Source organism: Culex quinquefasciatus, chromosome 3 (assembly GCF_015732765.1).
Source record: "Culex quinquefasciatus strain JHB chromosome 3, VPISU_Cqui_1.0_pri_paternal, whole genome shotgun sequence".
NCBI classification, from domain to species: Eukaryota; Metazoa; Arthropoda; class Insecta; order Diptera; family Culicidae; genus Culex; species Culex quinquefasciatus.
In genome coordinates, this window is record NC_051863.1 from 178,403,843 (window position 1) to 178,420,840 (window position 16,998).

Sequence of the window (16,998 nt, forward strand, 5' to 3'; positions counted from 1 at the left end):
AATCGGACCATTATGTGCTGAGATATCGTCATTAGAAAATGGTGGGTTATTTTTATGAGATTAAGAAAACTTCAATTGTCATGTTTCTTTTTGTTAAAACGGCTCTATCTCAGCAACCCGAGGTCCAATCTTCAATGTCTCTTAGACGATTTTATAGCAAATTTTCTGAACTTTTCAAAAAAAATATTTTTAGAAATGGTCACTTATGGTCACAATTTTTAAAAATTGAAAAACTGCAAATATTTAGCTAAAATCAAACTTTCGGTGGCTATATCTTGAAACCGGAGCCCTTTATCAAATAATCGGGGTGCCCAACCTTTTGGCCCTGCGGGCCAGATCTGATTTTTCTAAAGAAGAGGCGGGCCGGAACTAATATTGGTGAAGTAAAAAACAGTAAACATTTTTTTTATCTTAAAATTTATTTTAATAGGTTAATTCAAGTAAACAAATACATAAACAAGTGTTGCAAATAAGATTCAAATAATTTGTTTTGAAGAAAGAAATATTTTACAAAACATTTAAATTTTTTTTTAAAGACATGAAATTTAAAAAAAAAAGTGTATGCAAATAACCAACAAAAAACGTCATGATTCGAAATCCGAACACTTAGTACCATATTATTTTTGTTATAGCTGGCAAAAAATCATGTAATAAGTTGGAAATGTAGAAATATTATCAGGATTTAGTATAAACAGTCAGATTCAAGAGAATAGCATTAGCATTAGCATTTGGAGGACGCCCCACCACCGGAAGGCTCCACAACGCTTATCCCACTGTTTGGTCTGGTTGTGTTAGACCCTCATCCGGAACAATAATCCAACACGGGAGATACCATGTCTTCATCTTTTGATGAGTGTGTAATACTACCCAGGGCATAAGGGGGTCCAGGCCGGGTCCAAGCTATCCTCAGGGAAGGGGAGGATCGTTAGTAAACACCTATCTAAAGTGCGCAAGGACCCCTACGTCACCTTAGTGGTATAGGATGTTTGTAGGGAGGTTTTGGACTCAATGTTAGTAGGAGAGGTAGAACCCTAGGATACACCTCGAAAGGCGTTGCGGGTTGGTTGTAACAGTATTCCTAATTCCAGTCTAGGCTCACCAAGTCGCCATGGCCTAGTGGTTAGCATTTTTGCTTACCAATCCAAAGGACGGGGGTTCGAACCCCGCCACAAGCAACTTTGATTTTGCGTTCATATTCAGCATTTCAAGTATTTCTATGTCCTTAACTTTCTCGATGGGAGCAGATGGGAATCGAACCCAGAACCATTCGCTTACAAAGCGAACACCGTAACCATTCAGCCACAGCCGCTCCTAACAGTCAGATTCAAGAGAATGCATCCAAAATATGTCTTTTCTAACAATTTTTCATCAGAATTTGAAAATTAAAATGATTTGTTGTGCTTCGAATTCCGGACACTGTTAAAAGCTGATTCGAAATCCGGACACTTTTGCTTCGAATTCCGGACACTCGGTTTTGCTAATGAATCGCACAAATTTGGACTGAAATGTTAGTGAATGGCATTCTTTAGGTCTCAAATATGCTGTTAACATCAAAACAATCGATATTTTATATAAAAATTTGCTAGAATTTAAGGAAATCAAAACCATAAATTTCTGCTTTGCCTTCCCGGTGCTTCGGACGCGTATGGAATATTTCAGTTGAAATGTTTCGCAATTTTGGTAAATTTTTAATTTTATTTTATTTTGTTGTTTTTGCATTAACTACAGCGTTCAAACGAACTTTAAATGAAAGTTGATGTTAGAATTCATCAAATAACACAGTTTTGACATTCATAATGGGAGCTTATATCCAAATAATTGATAAAACAAAATGAAGTGTCCGGGTTTCGAAGCGTCCGGGAATTCGAAACATGACGTTATATATCTGATTCGTCATTCTTCAAATTTCTTAGAATTATTGAAGATTATGAAAAAATGCTACCTGATTTCTTAACTTCCTAGATTGTTTTTAAAAATTTTAAATATTTGCAGCGATCTTTATTTTCAATATGATTAATTTGCCTTTTTTAAGCTTTTTCCCAGCAAAAACTTTATCATTGAAAAGTTGCTCTGAAAAAAAAATTAATCAAAATCCCAAAAAAAGGAAACAATTGAATTAGAAATAGAAACAGCAAAAACTATAAAAAATTAGAATTCAGTGTCTTTTGCAATCTTTTTGTATAGTTTTCAAGTTTAATAATTAATTCAGATAACATCAATATTGAAATGATAAGAATTAAATTCAAACATAAAGAATGTTTAGATGTGAAATAACATCATTTCAAAAAATACAAAGGCATAATCCTAACAAACGTTCAATTAGCAACATTGTATGTCAAAAGCAAAATAAACAAATAAATGTTTTGTTATAATATCTGAAAAATTGATCTCAAGATATTTTTTTTGTTAAGACACTAAATTTATTTATTGAATATTTTATGAAGGGCCGGTCATAGAACTATTTCGAAAAGCCGTCGCTGGCCGGATGAAATGGCTTCACGGGCCGGATCCGGCCCGCGGGCCGGACGTTGGGCAGGCCTGTTTTAGATCTTGGAAAATGGGGGTAAAAACCTAGCGAAATCCAAACTGTTATTTGATATCAGACGAAAAATCAAAAGATTTAAAAATATTTAATGCAATTTGAAGTGCAATTCAAGTAAAAACATGTAAATAGGGCAAAGAAAAAAAAATGTTTTCATAATATTGTTAACTTAGAACGCTCAAGAAACTTGCTTGATTTAGTTAGAATATATAAATTGGGTACGTAATGTACTGCCCTCTTGCCCGTCTTCTACAATCTACTAAGAAAATTTGCTGGGCTGTTATACGTTGCTATGCAGTTATTTGAAACGTCAACTTAGCATCGAGAAATTAAAAGTGCAACATGGAGTTAAACTTTCTGTCAAGCTGCTGTGAAGTTTACTATGACAGCTGCGAAAGTTTCACTCCATGTTACCGGCTCACATCTTTCTTTTTAATTTCTCGATAGATTTTTAAATATTCTAAATCGCAAGTCAAAACACTAATTTACGTCCTTTCCCATTGTAGAAGATCCAAGATAGGAAGGGGTTTCTAAAATCCCGAAAATCTTTGAACGTTATATCTGGAGTTTATTTATTTATTTATTTATTTATTTATTTATTTATTTATTTTATTTTATTTTTTTTTTTTTGAAAAGGTCCAATAAACCAAATATCAGTTTTTGTTTTTTGTGTGTTTTTTAATACCCCTGACTCAAGGCGGATCTTTTCTGCATGATCTTTTCCGGATCTCTTCGGCCATGTACCTATTATTATCAAATTTTGACGTTGGCTGAGCTGCCGTTCTACGCATAATTGTCCCATGTCAGTTTTTGAGGATTTTGACTTTATGCCATTTTTAAGTTTAGTCTGATGTGTACTTTAAGAAAAACACATAAAATCTGGTACTTTGTTCGGAAACTCATCAAAAACAATACCAAGTCTGTTTGTCCCATCGTTGAACTTCTACGCATAATTGTCCCACCAAGTATTTTCTTACACGGAATCATTAGTTTTATTAAGCATTATGCCTTGTTTACCTGTTGTATAGCAAGAGGATCACAAATAAGGGTGATAAACTGCTAACTGGGGCGATTAGGGACACATAGGGTGAATAGGCACCCACGGGACAATTATGCGTAGAAACACAGAAATCGGTCGAAAAATTTCAATCGCGTTTTTCTCAGTTGCACTTTTTTGAACATGGGACAATTATGCGTAGAACGGCAGTGAGGGTATCTAAAAATGTCAATAAAATTCGTAATAAATTTGTAAAATAAAATTCAATCGAGAAATTTAAAAGAGAGTGTGAGCCAGTTACATGGAGTTAAACTTTCACAACTGTCGTGGTAAACTTCACAGAAGCTAGACAGAAAGTTTAATTTCTTGATATCACTTCTTGCATTGATGGACGGATCGTTCCATCTTACTACTACGCCATTGGCCCAATTACATTGTTTTACTTAATTTGGTTCTTAATTTTAAAAAACATCCATGACTGAAAAAGAAGTTGCAACAGCTGTTTTTAAACAAAAAAAAAACAACACATTTTTTTTATTTCAAACATTCACCAAAACCTCAACAACAAACCATCCGCCATGTTGCTGTGCGGGGCAGAGTCTCAATTTCATTTCACGCGACACCAACCTGCTGTGTTACGTAGGCAACCATGGCGAAAACTAAATCCGTAAAAAACTACCCAAAACAAAACTTACCCGTCGAAATTTCTACTCTTCAATTAGCACACTCGAAAGGTCCACAAATTAGCAACAGATTCAGCCGGAACTGGTCCACCAATTTACGACGAAAACCGATTTTTCTCCGACATAAAACTTCACCTTCGCCATCGACGCGGCCTGCCTGCAAATTTGACGCTTGACGTTTGAATTGCAGGGTTGGCAACTGTGCGATCTTGATAGTCTGCAGGGAAATTGTTTAGGTGTGCTAAAATGTCTGCAGAAAGTGGGGTAAACAACAAAAACAGCTGATTGGAGCGTTTTTAAAAGCATCGTTGTTTAAAAATGAGTCAACCGAACATCAAAACGGAACCCGAGGACGACCTGGAGCAGGCCATTCCGCGCAGCGTGGTGCAAACCCGCAGTGCCCCCAATCTGGCCACCGCAGTCGACATCGTCGATCTGACCAAGGACGAGTTCTTTTGCGAGTTTCAGCACTTTCTCGGAAACGTCCAGGATCTGCGCCAGCGGCAGCAGAAAGCTGGCGCCCAACAGCGACGCCGGTTCCAGCCGGGTCAGATATCGGACGTGATGGCGGTGCAGGTGGCCCACCTTCAGCTGGTCAGCTTTTACCAGGAAGCTTACGTTTGCTCGCTGTTTGGCGTCAACTTTAAGAACGTGATGGTCTACGGGCGCGTTTCTCCGGGGCCGGTTCGGCAGGAAAACAACACGCACATTTATAGGCTGGACGACGGCACGGGGACTGTGGAGGTGCACTACCCGCACGGATTGCAGCGGGATTTGGGTAGTTGAAGTCATCTTGTTTTAAGTTTTAAAATTGTTTTTCACTCTGATCGTAGATAATCTACTAGCAGTTCGCTGCTGCGAGGACACTCTTCAGTCAGGCGGAACGCCACTCAACGAGGACCAGGTTCCAAAGGACCCAAAGGCGCGCGCCGATCTGCAGCTACTGATCGATATGGTCAAGTCACGCTGCCAGCAACGGTTGCGATACTTTCGCCTCGGAGATCACTGCTTCGCTGTGGGACGACCCTTCCAGAATCGGGCGGACCGGGTTTCGCTGTACGCGCACAGTATGCACGCGGACCGCGGTCCCGCGACGGAGCTATTTTGGAAGACGCACGTGGCGCGGTTGTACGAGGAAAAGTACGCGAAGGCTATTTTGGGGTGAGTTTTAAGGTGTTTCGAAGAATTTAAGAGATATTAACTTGTTATAGATAAGACTGAATGTGCTCATTTATTGTGTTTTATATTATGCTCGTTGAAGGATTGTAAAATTGAGTGTTCTAAGCTTTAATCCAATCTACACGAACGTGTGCCACTCTCAACTAAAAAAAATTGGTTACGAATAAACTGTTCGACAAACTGCGTCGTTTTTTTTTTTTATTTTTCCAAGTGGACAGAGAGAAAAGAGCACTGCCAAGAAGTGCCTTGTGGAATCGAAAAAGAAAAACAGAAAAATAAACACAAACCACTTAAGCCGTCTTCGCACGGATGGCGGCACGCTTGCTGGTGACGGCCTGGAAACCGGACTTAATACTAGCGACCGAGCATCGCGACCCGCACGACTCGCACTGCAGGAAGAACAGCCGGGTGTCCTTCTGGAGGATGGTTTCGGGCGAGCGGCAGGTGTGGCACGTCACGTACTCCTTGATGTACCGCCGCAGCACGTTCTCGATCTGCTTCGGCTGGAAGCGGCCCTTGATGATGAGCTGGGAGTTGCCGTCGACGGAACCGCTCGTGCCCAACTCGGCGAGCAAAAAGTCCAGCAAGTGCTTCGGCTGTCGATGCAGCGTTTTGCAGATTTCGGTAAAGTTGGCAAACGACGTCTTCTTCGTTCCTACGCGCAGCACCTGGGGCGGTCGCATCACAAACTTGGGCTTCCGGCCGGCCGCCATGTCCGGGTTCTTGTCCAGGATGATCTCGAACACCCGCTGGAGCAGCTCGTCGTACGTGTAGTCCCGATCGGAGCCCGCCCACGTCGTGCTGTGCTCGACTGAAAGGTACAAAGTGGATTATGATTAGAGATTGCATTTCATCAAGTTCAGGCTAAATGTTAGTTAAAGTACCGAATTCCGTGACGACTCCGTCGATATCCGTAAGGCATGTAATGTTAGAAAAGTTTGTGATAATTGTCGTTACAACAGATAACGATTTTTTAAGATTTCAATAATGTAAAAAGGCGAAAGAAAAAAGCCGAACGAAATCAGTCATTAAAATATAAATAAAAACAAGGCGAAAAATAAATCGTTAATTATGAACTATGTTCGTAAGTTGTCGTTTGAATAAAATCTATTTTTTTTTTTTTTTTGATAGTTCAATACACTTTTTTGTTTGTTTGTATTGAAAATTTTCGACCGAAAAACGCATTTTTAAACCATGTTTTAAAGGTCCAATAAACCAAATTTTCCGTTTCTGCTTTTTGGGTGTTTTTTAATAACCCTAGCTCAAGGCGGATTCAAAAACACCCAAAAAGCAATGACTGAAAATTTGTTTTTTTTTTACCTTTTTTAAACCATGAATTTTGAAACTTTTTAAAAAAAAAAGTGCTTTTTGATTAATTTTTTTATTTATGAACATCTGTATTTTTGAATGTAAGGCCGAATGTCGTTTTGCCGACGGTCATTTCGCCGAATGTCGTTTCGCCGCATGGGACATTTCCCCGAATGGGACGTTTCGCCGAATTGACAAATAATCGTATAATAAATATATAAAATGGACACTAATTGTATTAAAATATTTTGGAAAAATATAATGTCCCTAAAAGGTGATTTTTCAATCTTTAGAAAAAATATTTTTTTGTTTCTTAGTATGTTATTTTTAAAAGTTTATGCATTATTGTATGCATACACAATCGCTTAAAAAATAACCCAGTTGAAAAAAAATCTGTTTTAGCATTCTTTCAAACTAAAGCAGTTATTTAATTTCAGCATACAATTTCTGTGGGTTTTTGCATTCTTGTTTTAATAAATCATTTGAATTATTTCTGTGAGATTTTGGGTTCTGTTTACCATGAGCAGTTCTTTTAATTTTCTGCTTATAATTTTGATAAATTTCTGTTAGTCAGGGTTGTTACAATATCAAAATATCAGCTCTCAGCAACTACAATTATCCCGCCTGAATATTCATGCCTCAAATACAACTGCTCTTCTCTCTTCATTGAAACTCTCAGCGCCGAACATAGCCGAACACGTTTTCGTGTTTACCCACTCGCGATTGACATTTTCCTTTTCTCTCTCATTCCCGCTTCCACGATCATCCTACCGCAAAAGCGTTTAACCACAAAAGCCGCCACAAAACCAATTTCGCAAACGCAGTTTGACGGGACGTCATGCGTGGTCGGATCCTAATCGCCATCTCGCGTTCTCTCATTTCAGTTTTTGGAGAGATTGAAAGACTCAGCGGTGAGAGCGCATAGTCGAGGAAAAGGGGAAGAGTGATAGAGAGAGAATGACATCGCTGGGAATCAAGAGACACAAGAAGAGATCTCACAAGCTATAGTGACGGCCACTATACTCTCGGATATTTTTGGTGCAGAGATAATCTATTGATAGCTTTTTTATCACTCATTTGCAACACTGCTGTTAGTTTTTGCATTCTTTGTTTTTAAGCATATTATTTGTATACTTTTAGTAAGTTTTTGTATTCTTTCCAAGATGAGCAGTTCTTTAGATTTTCAGCATGACATTTTGAAAAAATACCGGTAGTTTTTAAATTCTTTGTTTACTGAGCATATATTTTAAATTATTTTGAGAGTTTTTGCATTCTTTCAAACATGAACAGTTCTTTTATTTTCTGCTTATAATTTTGAATATTTCTGTTTGTTTTTGCATTCTTTGTTTTTTAAGCAAATTATTTTTATAATTTTTGTGAGTTTTTGCATTTTTCAAACATGACCAGTTCTTTTAATTGGCTGCTTATAATTTAAATTATTTCTGTTTGTTTTTCAAGCAAATTATTTGTATAATTTTTGGGAGTTTTTGCATTCTTTCAAACATGAGCAGTTCTTGCAGGCCAAGGATTGATACCTAAGAGCATGCAATGGCACTGACCTTGTTGCGTGCTCTTCGGTTGACGTCCACGTAAGGAACATCCTGGAAGGAGCGTAACTAACTACATCCGTAGTTCTGTTAGATCATCCGAATTATCTTGATCAGAACAGTATAGCTCTGGTTCCTTGCGAGTGTCCTATTTTCTTACCTCCACGTTGGCTTGGTTTTCATGATGACCTAGCTGGTGGCCTGTGGAAACGGATCGTAAACCTTTGACCACCGCGGGTCAGAGTCGAGACGGCTAAAAGAAAGGGGCGCGACAATGTGGGAAAGGGAAGTAATTTGTGATTGTAGACGGTATTGTTTTGATTCGCAGTATGTTGAGTCAACTGCTGTGGATGTACCTAAAACATCGCACAACGGGGTTTCTCTTCTCTTCATTCTCAGCTACCACCTATCTCCTATTTTTATTTTGCTCTTCTGATTCCCAATTCTTCACTGATTCTTCTATTTAATATCCAACATTTGATTTTAATTTTACTAACTTTTGATTCTCTTATCTCTCAAAGCTTTTCCACTCTTTTCTATCAATTGATACTGCTGTAACAAACTTTGTTTTGTTTTTTTTTCCTTAAAATATACTTTTCCTTAATGTACTAGTAATATCAAGTCTATTTATCATTCGCCTTATCTTTTTTGATTTTATTGCGAATTTATTTATTTGAATAATTCTTTATCTGTCCTATAAATTATGATTACTATAATCTAAGCTTGTTTTGTATCTCTATTTATTAACTATTGTCTAATTTTACATCTAATACATCTAGCTTCTCATTTTTATTCTTCAAAATACGCTCATCATTCTCTTACTATTGATACTTGATTTTTATAAAACAAATTCTCTTTTACTGTCAATTGTTTTCAATCTTCACCCTTTTTTCAAACAAGTGAGGTCTGAGCCCTTACTCAATTTATGGAATGCCTAAAGGATTAACACAAATAATACTATTGTATTTTTGGTAAACTTTTAAAACATACTTAGGACCAAAAATTGTAACAAAACACCGCGACAAAAGAAATAGCAACAGATAAACACTACTCAACATTAGGAAAGATTTCAGGAGAGAACAATACACAGTAAAATAACAACTAGTTTTTAAATTCAAACTAAAAATAAAACAGTTTTTGCTTTAATGAAAGGTGATAGGCACACTTTAAATGGTTAGGCGCTTATACTTACATCAAACCCTACTTAATGTACCACCCCCGGCCGAGTTAAAATGCGTAACCGGAAAAGAAGGTGTGCATGCCTGGCACGAACACTCAAAGCGTGTTCTAGCATGCTGCTCGTACTGACTCAGAGCAAGGGTGAGATGTAGGTGTAAGGGCAGTGCGTGTTCGTTGGGAACCTGGTGCATAAGATCGGTCAAGGCCCGTTCTTACACTGAAAATTGCGAATTGCGAATCTTTCAAACATGAGCAGTTCTTTTGGTTTTCAGCACAACATTTTGCAAAATTGCTGTCAATTTTTGCATTCTATATGTTTGGCATACTTTTCAAATATTTCGGTGAGTTTATGCATTATTAGTTCTTTAAGCATATTATTTCTATAATTTTTGGGGGGTTTTGCATTCTTTGAAACATGAGCAGTTATTTTGATTTTTAGCATAACATTTTGACAAATTTCTGTAAGTTTTTGTTTTCTTTTTTTTTTTTAGCAAATTACTTGTTTAATTGTTATGAGTTTTTGCATTCTTTCAAACATGAGCAGTTCTTTTGATTTTTAGCATAACATTTAAAAAAAATTCTGTTAGTTTTTGCATTCTTAAATTTTTAGGCCAATTATTTGTATTATTTCTGTGAGTTTATACATTCTTTGAAACATGAGACGTTCTTTACTTTTTTTAAATTATTATATTATTATCTTGCCACTCCTTCTCAAGTTTGCATGAGTGAATTACAAGATGGCACTGCGAACAAATAGCATAAATTATACAAAAAAGTTAATTTTTAGTCAATTCGGCGAAACTACATTCGGCGAAACGTACCAGATCCGGGCCAATGACATTGACCCAATGTAAATTTCATGTCAAGGCCATATGAATTCATAATTCTTTTTTTCTTTATTTTATGTTTTTTAACTTAATATTTCCATTTATAAAATTGATGAGTTATTTTAAATTTTGAAATATGTGAATATATGTTTATCTGATGTGTTTTAAGCACTTCGTAAATTTTTAATGCAAGAAATCATAAATATCAATATTCTTAATTTTTTAGACAGTCCAGACTCGATTATCTAACAAAATTTCATTTCGTTTTTTTTAATGTTTTTTTTTTTGATGTCTTATTTTTGATTGTTGAGCTTTAGTATGACCCCTTAACTATTCTGTAGTGATTTAGAATGTTTAAATCCAAGATGGCAGCCAAAATGGCGGTTATGAAATATTGAAAAAATGCAATTTTTAATTAAATTAAGCAATCAACCATTCAAATTCGATTAAAATGGGGTTGCAAAACTCGAATTTGATATAATAGTAATAGTAATTACCAAAATTATTGTATATTATAATATTTTGATAGTTTAATTTTGTAAGTTTTATTTTAAGTTCATCAAAAATTAGTCAAATTTATTTTTTTTCAAATTTTTGGATTTTTATAATTAAAGGTAAATTATGGATTGGTTTTAAATTCAATGATTCTCAAACTTTAGAATCTTTGAATTCTAGAATTTCGATAATTCAGGAAACCTTTTGAATGTTTGAATGCAAGAATTTAATATTTTTTATTATAAAATTATAGAACTTTTGAATTGCGGAATTTTAATAATTTTATATTTTTATAATGGACAATAACTCAAGTTCATATGAATTGAATTTTTATAATTTGATTTATTTTTATTTCAGAATTCTACTTTAAAATGCATAAAAAAATAAAATAAATGCAATATTTTTTTTAATTTTAGAACTGTTGTGTTGAAAATTTCGCATTCTTAATGCATAATAAACAAAATAAATGTTGTAATTTTTATGATCACTGCCCACCATTGAAAAAACGGCTAATATCCACTTTTGGCAAAAACGAGATATTAGCACCAGGTGGTAGAGGACGTTCCAACGCATCTTCTGGAACTTGAATTTTACTGAAATAGTGTCTAGACTTGGCTGCCGATGCGAAAAACCAAACGGCTAAATATGCCACTCTTATGGGAAATTACCTTGACGGAGATTTTGTGTCAAACACTAAAACGCGTTTTTCTCGGAATACTTGATTTGGCATAATAGCCGAATTTTCAATTATGGGCAGATCATAAGTTTACAAAGTTAATTTTAACTTCGTGAACTTTATTATAAATATTGTCTTTCTTAAATATTAAAATTAAATACATTAAAGATTAATATTTTAGAGTTATACAAATTTTAAACATTATTCTATAATTAATTTTTTTTTTATATGTCAATGCCAATTTTATTTCAAATTCATCAGAAATTTAAAGAAAGGTTTTTAAGCTTCTTTTCAACTAAACGAGTTCTAAAATTGTTTCAGTTTATAAATATTTTTTAACAAATTTTAATAAATTCTGAATTTTTTATATTTTAAAATTATTTGATTTATGAATATGCATAAATTAAAAATTATTTTAATTTTATTTACAGTCCAGACTCGATCATCCGCAAACCTTGTAAAAATTTCACTTCGGATAGTAAAATAAACATAAAAAAAATTGTTCGTGATTTGATTATCCGAAAAAAATGATGACAAAAAATAATATTATAAATTTCCAAGGAAAAAATAAATTGTCAATCGATTAGAAATAACGTAGAACATATCTGGAGTTTTTTTTTAAAAAAAGGTCCAATAAACCAAATTTTCTGTTTCAGCTTTTTGGGTGTTTTTAATACGCCTGGCTCAAGGCGGTTTCAAAAACACCCAAAAAGCAAAGACTGAAAATTTGGTTTATTGGACCTTTTCAAAAAAAACTCCAGAAATTCTAAAACGTTCATTTTTGCTTTTATCATCTAATGTGGCACTTTCAGACCGGAAAAGACGTGAAAGTTTTAAGTTAAATTTTCCTTATTTTAATTCATTTATATTTTGATCATTATTGCAAGAAAAATGTATAGATGTATTTGTTTTGCTAAGAAAGTTATATTTCTCGGGTGAGTTTTCAAAAAGCCGTAAGAGCCACTGTGACCTCTGACACTAATTTTCGTTTTTCTCGAAAATGAAACAAAATTTCATTTATTTCAAGTATGGGTCACTTGGAGGACGTGTAGATGAACAATCTCGAGCATTTTTGATATTGGTTTTTCGTAAGTAGGTCGAATACCGATGCAAAAAGGACTTTGTTTACCAATGGCTCTTACGGCTTTTTGAAAACTAATCCGAGATTTGATATTTGATTTTTGCATGATGATTGGCCGTTTTGTTTCAAATGTTTTTAAAAAGTTTTATTACATTCTGATTTAATAAATTTTAAAATTTATTTCGTTTATTTGTTGAGTAACTACAGAATTTATGAATTCTAGAAAACTATTCAAAACTTGAGAACTGAAACATTTTTTTATCAAGAATTATGGAGTATTTTTTAATTATTGATTAATATAGAGACTTTACGCAGAGAAAAAAAAAACTGTTTTTTGACTGACTCCCAAATCAGTTGGAACGCTAATTCAACTCGCTGGTTCTCGGCCGTAACTTAACCAATCAGGACGATTCTTTTTTTCTCCAGTGATTTTGTACAAATGTCTAAATGATCCTAGAACTTTGCACAACTCAATTTGATCAAATCGGAAATTTCCGCTATCAAAATCATCGTTCTAACATATTTTTAGTTGATTTGATCAAGCGAGATCTGAAAAGTTCTAAGATCATCTAGACATTTTTACAAATTGCTGATACAAAAAATTGAAACCACTGTATATTGAAAATATGTGGAAATGAGAAAATGCTTGTGAAGAATTGAAAACGACGGAACAGGCAGAAAAATAGTGCTTAAATAGCAGATTTTAGTATTATAAGTTCGAGGAATGAAGAAGGAACCATACAATGGAGAAATCAAGATTCTCAAAATAACAAAAAAAAACTTTAACATAAAGATTTCTTGAATAAATATAAAGTTTTTCAACAAAAGGGACAGAAGATGAAGCAATGTACTCCCTCCACTTACCATTCTCCTTCTCCTCCTCCCGGGCCGCTTCCTCCGCTTCCATCAGCTCGCTCAGCTTCTTCTTTTGCTTCTTCTTCTTCTTGACGCTAAAGTCAATCTTCATGTCGTCGTCAAAGCCGTCGTCCCCACCAAAACCCCCGCCACCACCCTCGCCATCGTCCGCTTCCTTATCCTTGGCGCCACCCTCGCCGGCCCCTTCCTCCCCCAGCGCACTGTCCAGATCTTCCATGTTGAAGGGCTTCTTCTTCTTTTTCTTCTTCTTGCCGAAGCTTTCCAGATCCAGGTCGCCGTCCAGTTCGGCACCGCCCGCGCCATCGTCGCCGGCCGCTTCCGGTGCGTTCGAGCCCGCCTCCGGCTGCTCCACCTCACCGGCCTCGTCTCCGCCGAGTCCCTCCAGATCGAAGGAAGTCTTCTTCTTCTTCTTTTTCTTCATCAAGGAAGGGTCGAATATCTGCGGATGGGGAATAATTTCATTAGATTTCAAACCAAATTTGATGCATCCAGGTAAAATTCAACAGATTCTTAAACATTTTTAAAGCCCATAAAATTAACCTCGAAAAAACATGGCCAATCTCTCTACCTGACCCCGACCAGCATGGCATTTTGCTGGCCACGTAAAACATTCCCGAGACAGGTCAAAATTCACCGTTATCCGAACCCGAACTTACCGCATCATCTTCGGCCATGGTTGGACGATTGGAAAATCAACTATTTGCACCGAAAATCACCGAAATTCACCGGAATATTCACAAAATCACTGGATTTCAGTGTTGCATCAGCAATTTGCTCGACCTGTTTGACAGAGTGGAATCTGTCAACGAGCGAGGAAAAAACGCGACCGGTAGCACCAACCGTTTGATTTGACAGACAAAATGATGCCCGGCAGCACTGCGCTTAGGGAGCATACGTTGATAACGTAACGCAATATTTTTGATTCTGCAGACCACCTCCTACACTGAGAATGCGCATTACGCATTTTACACATTTTGCGATGTGCATCGAAATATCTCGTCGGAGGCTAGAACAACTTTTTCGTGTTTTTTTTTCTATTTTTTCAGAAAAGCCGCTGAAAATCGATGGATTTATTCTAAGCTGGAAGAACTAAACAACCAAGAAAACAAATTTCTTTGTAAAAAGTATCAGTTTTGGTTCAAAATATTTCGTCAAATAAAAAGAGACTTTTTTCACAATTTCTAGATTTAGTTCCTGCAGGCCAAGTGCGAATGATGCTGATGATACCTCTTCAGTTGACGCTCAGGCGAGGAACATCCTGGAAGGAGCGTCACTGACTACGTCCGTAGTCCTGTTAGATCAGTCTTGATCAAGACAGTATAGCTCTGGTTCCTTGCAAGTGTCCTATTTTCTTACCTCCACGTTGGCTTGGTTTTCATGATGACCTAGCTGGTGGCCTGTGGAAACGGCTCGTAAACCTTTGACCGCCGTGGGTCAGAATCGAGACGGCTAAAAGAAAGGGGCGCGCCAATGTGGGACAGGGAAGTAATTTGTGATTGTAGACGGTATTGTTTTGATTCGCAGTATGTTGAGTCAACTGCTGTGGATGTACCTGAGCATCGCAGAACGGGGTTTCTCTTCTTTTCATTGCAGCTACCACCTATTTTCTGTTTATTTTGTTTCACTGATTTTCTAACGCGGCTTCTGTTTACTATCCTCCATTTGATTTCGATTTTACTCATTTGATTCTCTTATTTCTCAACGCTTTTCCACTCTATTTTACCAATTGATGCTGCTGTAACAAACTGTCTGCTTTCCCTTAATTTGGCAACGATATCAATTTTGTTTATCATGTGCCTTTTCTTTATTTATCTATTTGAATAATTTCTCATCTTCCCTGTGAATTGCCCTCAATACTATCCAACCTTGTTTGTTACCTCTATTTATTAACTGTTGTTAATTTCTTTATCTGCTTCATAAATTACTATCTTTCTTTCACTATTGATTCTTTACATAGTATATTTCTTTCACTGTCCAATGTTTTCAATCTTCACCCTTTTCTTCAAACAAATGAGGTTCGAGCCCTTACTTAATTTTTGGAATGATCAAAGAATTAACACAAATATTACTATTGTACTTTTGAAAAACTTTTATAAAATGCTTAGGACCAAAAATTGTAACAAAACACCGCGACAAAAGAAAAAGCAACAGATAAACACGACTCAACAATAGGGAAGATTTCAGGAGAAAACAAAACACAGTAAATAACAATTAGTTTTTGAATTCAAAATAAAACTAAAATAGTTTTTGCTTTAATGAAAGTTGATAGGCACACTTTAAATGGTTAGGCGCTTATACTTACATCAAACCCTACGTAATGTACCACCCCCGGCCGAGTTAAAATGCGTAACCGGAAAAGAAGGTGTGCATGCCTGGCACGAACACTCAAAGCGTGTTCTAGCGTGCTGCTCGTACTGACTCAGAGCAAGGGTGAGATGTAGGTGTAAGGGCAGTGCGTGTTCGTCGGGAACCTAGTGCATAAGATCGGTCAAGGCCCGTTCTTACACTGAAAATTGCGAAATTGCGAATTGCGAATTTCTAGATTTAGTTCCTAATCTAAACTAATCACCTAAACACAAGCGAAGCCATTTCGAAGCATCGGGAAAGAGCCATAGAGATCTCCACGGTTTCTCTCACGCACACCATGATTCTGTGTTAGTATTTGTATTTGAAGCATTAGGTTTTACGCCGTCGCGGCTAACCTCAATCGTGTATTTCTGTTTGACAGCTCGCGTGCACTGTTTACATAGACTTAGTCGCGTTCGAACGGAAAGTGCTGGGTATTTTTTTAATTCAAAATCGGCCGAAATTACAAAAGTCAAGTGGTAAGTAAATTGTTAGTGAATTTATTTGCAAGATTTCAAGTTTTTTTTAAATTCATTGCAGGAAACCGAAGGCGAAGTGGGTGGCAAATTTGTCTACATGCTCGCTGAACCCAAACGAAAACGAAGCCGTGCTGCTGGCGGAGATGGTCAAGCAATGCCTTGTTCCGACGCTCAGCCTGGAATGACCTACAAGGAACCGATCACCAAGGACATGAAAGACCCAGAAAACTACCGCACCGTCTTCCGACCGCTTATGCTCCAGATCCAGCTCCCGAGGACATGGTCAAGTTCAATCTCGAGCGCTGCAACTTCGCCCTCCTCCACCAGCAGAACACCGGCAGACTCTTCATCGTCCTGTTTGAGAAGAAAAGAAGCTGCTCTCGGAGGTTTTCCGTTGTCGAAGGCCTGCGAAGCGGAAACGCTACCACCGCAACCCGCTCAGGCCTAAGAGGGTCTCCAGATTGTAACGGATGTACCGGCGCAGAATGGAGTACGCGTATCGCAAGGAACGACATGATCAAGCTGCTGTTTAAAAACAATCCGGAGAAGCCGCCGGAAATCGAAGAGCTGGGCGAGGAAGGAGTTGGAACCGTGCAGATGTGTGTCGGAGTATCGGCGGACCCGTTTGCGGTGCGGAACTATTATCCTCCTCGTGGGCAATTCTTGACATAGGCCTGACGGAAAAGGACGGTTTGTCCTTGGTTCAAATAAGTACGAACTGGTAGTTCGGTTCAACAAACAACTGGTCTCCGGCACCTGGCAGCGAGGGTGCTTCAATCTACA

General features: G+C 36.9%; 3 protein-coding genes across 5 annotated transcripts in view; 1 reads left to right on the top strand and 2 right to left on the bottom strand.

The window, feature by feature from the left end:
• Positions 1 to 4,394, bottom strand: part of LOC6047381 — a 45,280-nt gene extending 40,886 nt beyond the window's left edge. The window contains 1 exon segment of the mRNA XM_038259719.1: positions 4,235 to 4,394. The gene's annotated coding sequence lies outside the window, so the exon portion shown is untranslated.
• A 77-nt stretch (positions 4,395 to 4,471) lies between these two features.
• On the top strand, positions 4,472 to 5,584 carry LOC6047382. 2 transcript variants are annotated; one of them, XM_038263580.1, is made up of 2 exons: positions 4,472 to 5,000; positions 5,071 to 5,584. In XM_038263580.1, exons 1-2 carry the CDS (start codon positions 4,541 to 4,543, stop codon positions 5,385 to 5,387), a joined length of 777 nt encoding a protein of 258 aa, XP_038119508.1. In that variant the 5' UTR covers positions 4,472 to 4,540; the 3' UTR covers positions 5,388 to 5,584. The 2 variants fall into 2 exon arrangements, with proteins under 2 accessions (XP_038119508.1, XP_038119507.1); XM_038263579.1 differs by having other exon boundaries at positions 4,473 to 5,000; positions 5,056 to 5,584.
• On the bottom strand, positions 5,425 to 14,214 carry LOC6043964 (eukaryotic translation initiation factor 2 subunit 2). 2 transcript variants are annotated; one of them, XM_038263578.1, is made up of 4 exons: positions 14,047 to 14,214; positions 13,379 to 13,829; positions 6,286 to 6,321; positions 5,425 to 6,212 (listed from the first exon to the last, which is right to left on the bottom strand). In XM_038263578.1, exons 1-4 carry the CDS (start codon positions 14,062 to 14,064, stop codon positions 5,692 to 5,694), a joined length of 1,026 nt encoding a protein of 341 aa, XP_038119506.1. In that variant the 5' UTR covers positions 14,065 to 14,214; the 3' UTR covers positions 5,425 to 5,691. The 2 variants fall into 2 exon arrangements, with proteins under 2 accessions (XP_038119506.1, XP_001861541.2); XM_001861506.2 differs by lacking the exon at positions 6,286 to 6,321 and having other exon boundaries at positions 14,047 to 14,212.
• Between the last annotated feature and the right edge of the window lie 2,784 nt (positions 14,215 to 16,998).

Coding starts and splice junctions, on each gene's coding strand:
- LOC6047382 (XM_038263579.1), top strand. CDS start 4,541: ATGAGTCAACCGAACATCAAAACGGAACCCGAGGACGACCTGGAGCAG. Junction 5,001..5,055: donor CGGATTGCAGCGGGATTTGG/GTAGTTGAAGTC, acceptor CTCTGATCGTAG/ATAATCTACTAGCAGTTCGC.
- LOC6043964 (XM_038263578.1), bottom strand. Junction 6,322..13,378: donor GGAGGAGGAGAAGGAGAATG/GTAAGTGGAGGG, acceptor CTAACATTACAT/GCCTTACGGATATCGACGGA. Junction 6,213..6,285: donor CGGAGTCGTCACGGAATTCG/GTACTTTAACTA, acceptor TGTACCTTTCAG/TCGAGCACAGCACGACGTGG.